Below are 10,974 nucleotides of genomic sequence, written 5' to 3'. Positions count from 1 at the left end.
GATCAGAGGTGTCGAGGGCAAGAAATGATCTGGGATGACCAGAACTATTGTTTCTGCCCTTGCAGCGGAATGTTGCAAATTGAAAGTTAAGACAGAACAGGTGCATTCACAGTGAGCCATATGGGAGCTATATGAAGTGAGGTACAACACAATGTAGAGACTTTCAGTACTCTGACCACGTTGCCCTTTTTAATGCTGAATATGCTAATAACACGAGGTGCCATAGACTCAAGAATTCAACATGTTAAGTAACACTTAAGTATGGCTGGCAAAACATACCAATTTAGATGTTTCTGTGGCGCTGAATTTGCACATGGATATACTTGACCATTCGGTGCACAAGGTTTTCACTGAGGTTCTCTTTTCCATTCTCCTGTGTAAACATTATTTGCCCTACTTCGCAGAAACTAAAACATGACCTGAGTACAGTATTCAGGCTCTCACACTTTTCAGTTTCTACATCCATTTTTTTTTACAGATTTGGAGGCCATTTTTTCGCAGTTTATTATTTTCCGAGAATTCCAGCTTGTCATTTATTTTTCACAATCGAGTTAATAAATGAAAGTCAGAGAAAAAAGCAATGACTGTGAGCGGACGTACTCACAAAAAGGGCCAGAAGCTGCCTTTTCTATAAACGCTTACCATTACGTGGCAGAACTTGCAGACAGCGACGTCTGCATCACAATCACCTGGCGACGTGAACATCTCCAAATCCGCACTGCTTTACGTAGTCGCAAGACAGCTTTTGCCTGCATCGCACATTACAGTCTAGCTGCCAGCAACTAGCTGCCCTTTCAAGAAAGCAATCTGCACGTCATCTGTGCTGTGTTATCCAATTTGCAGAGGAGGAGAAGCATGATTCACAGAAAAAGGAAAAGCAAAGCCATATACATGCCCAATGTTTTCCCAAGTATACCTGGGCATGGCTGAAATTGCCTCAAAACACACTCATGTTAGGCAGAGCCTATAAATATGGGGCCCTATTCATTGACTCCAAATTCGAGGTGCCTCTAGGCAAGCATGGCGTTCACCCACGTTATACAGTCAAGCCTCGATTTATGAACACCCTCGGTTCCCCCGAAAAATCGTTCATAAATCGAGAGATTGAGAAATCGAAAATTCCGTGAAGTGAGTACTATCGAGCAAATGGAACAGTATTTCCGAGTTGGGATTGTGTTTATAATGCAATATATTGTGTAATTTTGCTTTCGACCACGCCTTTTACTGTATCAATCTCACAAAGAACAGACATTAGCACATCCACACTCTGTTTATTATGCAATACTAAATTGTTTAATTTTGCTTTGGACCATGCCTTCTGCTGTGTCAATCTTGGAAAGAAGAGATGTCAGCACATTCGCACTCGACTGGGCTCAGATTTCCTCCATTTATTAACCTCCGGGTGACAGCGGCCACCTTATTCATCAATTGAGGTCAGGAACACTTGGTCGCCCCTTGTGCGACCCCGGGAAAACCAGTTTGTTGTTGGGATTTCGAGGGGTTAAGAACCGAGGGTGCAATACCTGGAAAACGTTTTGTCCATTCAGGCGTCATTCATAAGACCACGGAATAATCCATTTGAAGGTTTCTGTTGACCCGGAACGATCTGTTCATAAATTGAGGGCAAAAACTCCTAGTTGGTTCCGAGAAATTCCATTCATAATTCGAATATCGAGGTTCATAAAACGAGGGAATTCATAAATTGAAGGTTCATAAATCGAGGGTTGACTGTATACGGATTCTGCACGGTGGATTTGGGTCAAGAAAGCCACCCTCCCATTGGGCTGGTAACTCGAGATGCAAAGCACTCTCAAGAAGAACAAACCTCATCAGAGAGCCACCAGGGTATTGGCGTTGCAGAGCTCTCAGGTACTGCAGCTTCCAAAACCGGAGTTTTCGATTAATCCGAGTTTCTTTAAATTGTACCCGAATGCGGTTTTCAGTTAAATCCAAAAACATGGAACCCTCATTATACCTATACTTGCAAGATCAACTTTGATTCATAGGTTGCAGGTTAGAACCCAGACGAGGACGTCGGAAAATTGCTGGCAGGGTACAAGTTGCGTCTGTGAATAAACGTTAAATATGATTCACTGAGATTTTGGCACATGATAAACTGTGGCATAGCTCATTCATGATAGTTGCCATCTTGCAGCATAGATTTATCGTATTCTATAAATTATCACAAATTATTGTGTATAGTGTGATATTTCATTTCAATGCGATGCTTTCTGGTTTTCTGGGCAGAAGCACTTACTGGCTGCCTTTGCACACACATTATACGTGGTACTTTCATTTAAAAAATTACTTTTTGGTTGGCGCGAGTCATCTGCGGTGCGTGTTACCAGTCGGAAATTATGGTACCCTTTTGTAATTTGCCCCCAAGGTAGGCATAATTCCTACCCCTTCCGTGTTTGCAGCAGAGCTGAAGCGCTAGATCGTGAGGCTTTTGCTCGCTCGACATAAAAATTTAAGTGCAAGGTTCTAAACAGAGACAACCACACCATGTCTCACCTAATTATCACTCTCTCTAGAGATTTCAGAATTAAGGCAGAAGTACGACAAACGCACGCGTTTGTTGCATACATGAAAAGGAAAACAAGCTCACGTTTGGTCACATGCAGACTTTATTCTTCCTTCATCATTTTTCAATGCGTCAAAATTCAAGCACCATTGATGGTGAGAATTTCAATTTCAAACTGGAGCTCAGCATTTGGTGGAATCTTAAATCTCGAGTTAAGGTTGCTGAGCAAGTTGGCACGTCAACGAACTGATGTTCTGAGGCTAGAACAACATAGAAGGGACAAATACATACAAAGCCTCAAATTGCCTAAGAAATTAACGATGAAACTCATGTTGATGATGAAACACATGAAACTCTCATGTTCAACATTTGCCGCTTGCGTGGATCCCTGTCGTATGAATGTATGTATGAGTGTGCAAAAATGTAAGAGTGAAAGGAGGATGAGTGAGAGAGAGTGACTGGCTTGTCCCTTCAGATGACGCACCCTGGAAGTCGCTGAGAAGGCGTGTTAGCTTAGCTCAATTGGTAGAGCCCTGGACCGGCAATCCAGAAGATGTGGGTTCGAGTCCTACAGCTGGCTAACCTTTTCAGTGACTTTCATCTTTCATGTGAAAGTTGTCGTAAGAACTTATATTTTTCAGCTAAATCCGAAGTACGGTGTAAATCTGCAGTTGCCTGTTTGACTCAGGAATTTCCGTCATGCCTGTATTTAATGTGTAGAATTAGTCTAATGGTCCATTAGACTAATTCTTTCTGTTTCAAGATCTGTCTGCCTAGAACGTGAGTCCACTTTGAGGCTTGCCAGCACGTACAGATTCAAGTTTGAAATCGAAACATTGCATTCCTTCTGCGCACTTAAAAAACATTTTTTATAAAAAAAGCTGTGAGAGCAGCATAGATGTCGTTTTTGCAGTTGAGCTACACAGTCAGGTGGACATCCTCCCACAGAGAGTACATAACTACAAGATGACTAATTACCTAAAACTTGTTAATTAACTATTTAATTAGGGGATTTCGGGCAAAAGCGAGATAGCAGAATGGGAGACAATCCTCGTTGAAAGCCATTACATTTTTTTTTTAAATCCTATAACTCGCCCGTGTGTTGAAATATCCATAGCAGGCTTTTTCTATGCCGATGAGCTGAAACCGCAGCGACCAGGAGTGCAGAGAACGCAACACTTATTCCACGTGAGAGGGTCACATGCTTTGGAGCTATGGAGATGGTTAGAGTAGGTGCTGATCTGCCAGTCAGATCAACCGCTTTCCGGCCCAGATAAGCCTCGGTCGGCAAAGGTGATGTGCTCACGAGGCGCGCAGTTTTGGCTCATTTGCATAGGGAAACTCAGCAATGGATATTCGATGGCACGCACTCGTTTCAAGATTTTTAAAAGATCGAATGGCTTTCAACGAGGATTGTCTCCGATTCTGCTGGCTCAATTTTGTCTGAAACTCCCTAATTAAAGAGTTAATTAATGAATTTTAGATAACCAGTCATCTCGTAGCTACATATTGGCTTGGAGGGTGTGTCCGCCTGGCCGTATAACTCAACTGCAAAAGCAGCATCTGTGATGCTCTCATTGCATTTTTTTTTTATAACAATTTTGTAAAGGATAAAAAAAAAAAAGCCCTGCATGTCATATCAGTGGGCTCAAAGTAAGGACAGCTGCATCAAGTCCAATAGTGTCCCGCAGATAATTTATGCATGCAATTGAAGGATCATGGGCTTCATATACTTCGCTTATGTCCCAAAGCTCATGTCTGGTGCACGGTCAACCCGTTAGACCATTCCAGGAAGAAAATAAAGGTTCTAATTAGTTTACTCAATGCAATAGTCCCTACAAGGATTGAGAGGATTCCTTGATTACCATGTATGTGCTTGTTTCCACATGAAGATGCCTGCCTCGTTTCCTTGTTATCTGTTTAAATTACATCTCCCCTTGTATAAGAGTGTATAAGTTGTAAGCAACCCATGGTCTGTATGCCTAGTTCTGCAGACAGGATTCCTGGTATGTTGCTTAGTAATATTCCCACATAAACAACACTTTCACTGAACGAGAATTGCATCAATTCCTATGTGTCTGTTTCATTATTTCTGATTCATTATGTTCTTAGTTTCTAAAGTAAGAAGGTGCGAAGTCATTCTTAGGCAGACAGGAATGACTACAGTTATCACTGCACAGGCACAGAGAAAGGATATCCCCACGCTGGAAAGCCTCTAGCCCCATAGGCCTTTTCACCGCACACCGTTATTTTTGATACTTCGCTCTTCTGCATTGCAAGACATCCCTCGTCCCAACCTGTTACGGAAGCAACGTATTAGTAATGCATCATCAAGGAATCAGAGCAGGTTTACCTTTGATAACTTGCCCAACGCCAACCTTAAATGTGAATGGTGTCTGGCCCGGATCCTTTGTGCTACAGACACAAAAGGCGACGAATATGTAACAAAAAATGCACCTGTATTCTACATTACTTTATTAACGAGCCTATGGAATGCTAACCGGTGTCCATACCTCCAAAACTTCTTGGGAGGGTTGGTCAAACTTCCTGTACAGTGTACAGTGATGGTATCACCTGCCTTAGGTCTGGGGCCATTTCCAGGGCGAATGAGTTCTTTTCGAACTCCCGGAGATAGCTGAATACTCTGTGCCATTCCTTTGGTTTTCCTCGACCCACTGACTGCCCCAAACTCCAAACTTTCCAGCGTATTCAAAGATTGTTATGGATTGGATTGGATTGTACGTTTAGTTGTGGATTGTCCCTATGTTGCCAACACATCTTTTCGTAACTGGCACGGAACAAGGTACTCCACCCGTGACCCGTATAGCTTCTCATTCGCTGCAGTCGAATATGTCTGAGAGAATGACGCGAACTGCGGTTTCCAACAGAGAATACGCTAGAAGTAGGATGTCAGATTTTCGATTTGGTTCACACGTAGTGTACATTGCGGTCGCTGTGACGCTGTGACAGCATGTGCTGCCTATGGTGCTGCTCACATGCTTCTGCGCATGTTTCGTTTGTCACGTGGGCCTTGCGAACCTTATTTCAAAAATGTTTACAGTTCTTCTGTAAAAATTATTGTATTTAATACGAAGTCACACGGTTGCCGCGGTTCCAGGACAAAAGCTCACCGCACCAATGTGTGAAATACGTAAAAGGCTCTCCTGACCTAACCAACCTAACCTTGGTCAGTCTCTCTGGTGAGCTTTTGTCCGCGCCCCACGTAGAAAACCAGGAATTTTCCCAGCACTCCTCCTCTAATGCCACCCAAAACATATCTCTCAACAACTTCTTCTCCTTTCTACGGGACACAACCCCCCCACCCCACACACACACACCAGTGGCGTAGCCACCCCCCCCCCCCCTACCTGCCACTGACCGACCCACGCAAATCGTGCAAATCTGAGGAGAAAATAATATATTGGGGGGAGGGGGGCACCAGTGTGACGATCGCGGAAGTTCTTATACAGTTCATGGCGTCTATCTAAGCGGCACACTTAAATGGTTTCCAAAGTATGCTTTTGAAAATCCTTCCAATCTCGTGACACCACCTCATTGGACATCGCAGTATAATCGTATTGTGGATGTCCAAATCAATTATACTTTTTTTTTTCTTTTCAACTGCATGCTGCGGTGTGCACAAGTATTGTGTGTTGTCGCACCCAGAATCAGCGGGGAGGAGAGAGTGGGGCGGGTTTTCGTATCGAGCCCCCCCTACCTCGGAGGTCTGGCTACGCCACTGCCACACACACACACACCACCCCACAAACAGATTAAAGTCCTGCGAATATCCATGCAGACAACTTGACCGTATGTTGTGCCACAGATTTTACGAGTGATGAAAGAATCTACAAATTAAGATTTCGTGGTAAACATGTGGTATGCACAAGAGGTGGAAAACCTCTGCGTTGTTCGCATTTAAGATGCGTTAATAACCTTCTGATTTTACGACCCCAATTTTCCCTGAATCGGACATATGCCACATGCAGTGGTTTATCTGGAATCGCAAGCATTGCCAGAAAGGCTAAAAATTTGGGGGGAGTGGGTGGGTCATTATTGCAGTTACATCATACCAGCTTGATGTATCATTATCAACAGGTGTTTAAAGCTGAAATAACAAAGAACTGTAAGGTCTGCACAGGGAAAGAAAAGAAACAGTCAGTCAGGCAACAGGACAAGAGGCCCTCGGGTATCATTTCAAAGGTAGCAAAATTATGTATGAGGTTTACAGTTTGAGATTGTAACAAACAACTAATCTTTGTTGGCACTGTTCGGTACAGAATTAAAGGTAGTCGGAAAGACTGTCTTTGGTGCTTATTCTGTGCAAGCCCATGCAGATTTGGAAACACACATCTCTCTGCATCTTGCATTGACGCTGCAGAGCACCAGCCGCAGCACTGAATAGTATTAGAAGCATTGCACTGTAGCATACTTGATAGCTCAAATAAAAAAAAAACATATACAGAGAGTAAAATTTTGACATTGGTGATTGTTGGAATTACATAATAGAAAGCCACCTTTATTGACAAGTCAATAAAACTGTATGTACAGCCCTGGTCAAAGTTAATAATAGCACTGGAAAAAAATCTCATTTCCGAGCACGATCAGAGCCACCCTGGGGACACTGGGGGAATGTTAAGTGAACAAAATCCTTGCGTTTAAACTAACAGAATAATGTTGTTCAGTCAAGATTTCCTCAGGGCCCCAAGGATTACTGTAATCGCGCTCGGGAATGAGACCACATTTTTTCCAGTGTTATTATAAATTTGGACTGGAGCTGTACATCAATACAATGACCACAAGGGACAATTTTTAACAATAAATATTAGCCTATTGTAGACGCGGGCCGCATGCGGCCAGCATGGCCTCAGAGCCAAAAAAAGAAAAAAATATTCTACCCAAGCTTCATGAACGGCCGTGGCGTTATCTGTACTCGTGGCTCGGTGCTCGTAAAATTTATCTTGTGTTAATTGGTGATAGAGAACTGTTACCACTGACCTGTATCAGCCGATGGCTAACTAAGAGACTAGGGAAGCCTGTTTGCACATGATAACAGCGAAGACGACAAAAGTAACACAACGACAGCCAGGGAACGTCGAACTTTCAACCTTTAATCATAATCAAGCTTTCATCGTACGATTTCGATGTTCAACATTCCCTGTCTGTCTATGTGTTGCTTTCATCATCTTCGCTGATGAGTCTCTAAACATGTCACTGCTTCGTATCTTTCCTTGATTAATGTTATGTACTAGAACGTTCGTACGAAACTCTCTGGGCGAACCATACATGGCCGATTTGTAACATTGGTACCTTCAGTTCCACCAGAAGCGGACCGGTTCAGAATACACAGGCTTGGTGATCTCCCGAGTGAATTCGAGCGATAAAAAGAGCGAAGATTCTTCGAGTGCAGGAGATTTGAGATACAGCCTTTTGACTCGCAGTTTTCCACAGTTGTTGCAAGGTTCCAGATGATTAATAAATGGAACTGATTGACCTGCAGTGTGATGCACCGATAAGAACAAGTTCGCTGAAGTTGGTCCAGCTTCGTTTTATTCCGACGTTGGGCGAAAGTATCTGAAGATACGTATGTTTTCGTGGACAAACCTGTCCATGTTCGGTACAATAATTTTGTGGCTTTACGTCGCGAGACAAGTGCGTCAACATGCGTCTGCGAGCAGGCGTTTCCTGTGATGAACCTGAGTAAGTCAAAGTTACGCTCACAACTAACAAACGAACGCCTCAATGCAGTCCTTACGCAATCATTTTCACACGATGTTGATGCAATAGTTGTGCAAAAGATGTGCCAAGTTTCCTCATGACGCAGCAAATGAAACGGATTGCTGACCCTGTGATTGAACAACGCTAATTAACCCAGATATATATGTTTTATGTCACATTAAGTTCTGGGTTGTGCCATCCATATCGGAAACTGGCTACCCAAAAGCCGTGGTATGCGGCCCAGGTAGTTCCTCCACGGCTCAAAGCGGCCAGCGGGCACGAATGAGTTCGGCACCCCTCGTCTGCACGCTGCAACAATAAGGAACAAAAACCAAAACATGCGGTACGAATAAGCAAACGTGACAAAGAGGCACTAGGGCTCTGCGCCTGAGAACTTTGTCGTGTTTGTCTCTTCGTCCCATGTCTCGGTGTTTGTTCCTTACACATTATGCACCAGTTAGCTGTGCCCTGTCCCTTCTGTCAGTTCTGGAACAACGTGGTGTGTGTCGTTTGAATCAAATTTGATCGAGCAAGGTTTTGCCAGGTAAATCTGAATAGGTGGAGCCCAGCAGATGGGGGGACAAGGGGTGCCTCGCCCCTCCCCCTTTCATGCTTAGAGATTGTGTCGGGCGGGAGATTTGTGCAGTTGTGGTTGTCTCATCTTGTTAGTCCATTGTGTGTTTTTATCCCAGCGCTGCGAGTCATCAACCCGCCCAAGTTCTAACACTTTTTTATGAACCTCGCATTATTTCTGCTAAGGCGGATTCTTCGGAGGACTTAGATGTTCGTTCTGGCTAAGGAAAACCTCCAACTTTGACTGAGTGTATTTACTGGTATCGTCGCCGCCCATTGTCACAAATCTGTGACTCCACCATTGTTCTGAAAGTTTTTTGAAGGTAGGTTATGCTGCCAGAAGTACGGCAGCCAAGGGCTGCAGTCATCTTTTTACACCATGTACTTTATCTAGACATCGAAATGGCCTTTTTCCTGTGAATGGCAGCGCGTATTAATGTCTGGGGACCGAACATTGGGGAGGGCAGTGAATCACTGGCAGTGTGGTTGTGGGTGTCGAGTAACACCACAGGGTGCGACTGGAATTCCTCCTTCCCGAGACTTGAGAAAAACTACAGAACAACAAAACAAGCGGAACAAAAATTTCCAAAAAAGCTTGGAAGCGTCAGTCCCCGAGGGGAGACATTGGCAAGTTCCTTTGTTTGAGTGCATCGAGCAAGAAACTGCAGAGACCACAGACCAAGTCAAGGACCCCCGACGCGGGACTTGGCTCGCCACGGCACCATTCTGCCAACGGACATTCTGTGGAAAACAACTAAAACTTTGGAATTCTCTATCATCCCATTAAAACTGTGTTAGGCACAGTTGGCACACGCATGTCAAAGGCAATGAATAGGCTGACAGCGCCTCGGAGACGGATGCGTGTTGCACTGCTGAGAGATTGTCGGTCAGTACTTCGACGCCTCGTGGCTCCTCTGGCTACCCGCCAATGGACCGCTGACATTCTACCCCCAGCCATGCTGAGCAGAGTTGATCCAGCACTCACTTTCCGCATGCCTGCCCATATCTCTGTACCAAGATGACGCATTAGTTCATTGAATGCGCCTCGACGTGGCCTTCACAGCACAGTGGCGCTACCGCTTGAGACAAATTGCCTCTCCCCACTGCGGTGCTGTTGAAGATCTGGAGCACATTCTTCTCCAGTGCCCACACTACCAACCTTCCCGAACCGTACTCTCCGCATCCCTCAACGAGCTAGACTCCCGCCCCCTCTCTGTCACAAACTTGCTTGGTCCCTGGCCACATCCAGCACACCAACACTCTACCCTCAAGGCTCTCTTCACATTTCTGGACACCACAGGACTTTGATCCTTATTGTGAGGGGGTTCATTATTTCATTCCCCGCATCACCACCAGCAGTGGGGTAGAGCATCGCCCCCGGCGATGAAACTTCCCAACCATCATCCCGTAATAAAGTTGTTGTTTGTGTTAGGCCATTTCTACGTAAATCATGCGTTCTTAATCTGTATTGCTCATTGAAATTTTTTGTGGTAGTTAATCTCTGTCGTTATTTTTGGAGCATTGATACCAACTGTTTCTGTTAAATTTTGCAAAATTCGTAAGCATTAGTAAAACGTTGTGTTGAATTGTTGCTGTTGTGCCCTGAGTCACTGCTTTGATGATTGCACCATCGTGCTCTAAAAGTGGGTTGGCTAGAGTGGGGATATAACGTGGGGGAGAAACATGATGCCACGTTACCGTATGCCAGTTCCCCAGGAGAATTGGAGATAGAAGCAGCTGCCGAATCATGACCGAGCCAGCAGCAGAGCCTCGAACAGCCAAGTAGCAGACGAGAGCTAATTAGCAGACACTTCTCTGAACCCATCAGCAAGCGCAGACCCTGTCGCATCAGTGCGAGGCCACAGGCAGATCACAGGGTGACACTTCTCTACACCAGTTGCTTTTTCCGGCGTACTTTAAACTCAATTTCTGCGATAACTATGACTCTGTGGTATGAATCACTTCTCATGTTGCATCTTACTGGCCTACTTAACAGTTTTATAGGAAGAAAACTGAGTGTTAAAAATGACTTTTGTGCTACTTTAATGTACCGATCCATTGAAATTCAGCTTGCTCCCCAAATGGTGAGGAACCTCTGACACCCCTATTGCCCATGGTGTGACGTAGCTACTGTTTTGCAGTACAAATGAAAGTATGAG

The 10,974-nt window shown here is 44.5% G+C and overlaps 1 protein-coding gene across 1 annotated transcript; it reads right to left on the bottom strand.

Moving 5' to 3' along the window:
- Window positions 1-2,604: 2,604 nt before the first annotated feature.
- On the bottom strand, window positions 2,605-5,274 carry LOC135393220 (uncharacterized). Its single transcript, XM_064623709.1, has 4 exons — window positions 5,038-5,274; window positions 4,878-4,939; window positions 4,722-4,821; window positions 2,605-2,724 (listed from the first exon to the last, which is right to left on the bottom strand). The coding sequence occupies exons 1-4, from the start codon at window positions 5,175-5,177 to the stop codon at window positions 2,664-2,666; spliced, it is 363 nt and encodes a 120-aa protein (XP_064479779.1). The 5' UTR covers window positions 5,178-5,274; the 3' UTR covers window positions 2,605-2,663.
- Window positions 5,275-10,974: the final 5,700 nt, after the last annotated feature.

Source organism: Ornithodoros turicata, chromosome 4 (genome assembly GCF_037126465.1).
Source record: "Ornithodoros turicata isolate Travis chromosome 4, ASM3712646v1, whole genome shotgun sequence".
Lineage (NCBI taxonomy): Eukaryota > Metazoa > Arthropoda > Arachnida > Ixodida > Argasidae > Ornithodoros > Ornithodoros turicata.
The sequence above is the reverse complement of the archived record's forward strand: the minus strand, read 5'-3'. Positions and strand labels throughout refer to the sequence as shown.

Bases quoted from the DNA above. Each gene is read 5' to 3' on its own strand.
- LOC135393220 (XM_064623709.1), bottom strand. From the start codon at position 5,177: ATGGCACAGAGTATTCAGCTATCTCCGGGAGTTCGAAAAGAACTCATT. The intron at 4,940-5,037 runs GTATGGACACCG...TTGTGTCTGTAG, and splicing joins CCTCCCAAGAAGTTTTGGAG to CACAAAGGATCCGGGCCAGA. The intron at 4,822-4,877 runs GTAAACCTGCTC...CTTCCGTAACAG, and splicing joins CGTTGGGCAAGTTATCAAAG to GTTGGGACGAGGGATGTCTT.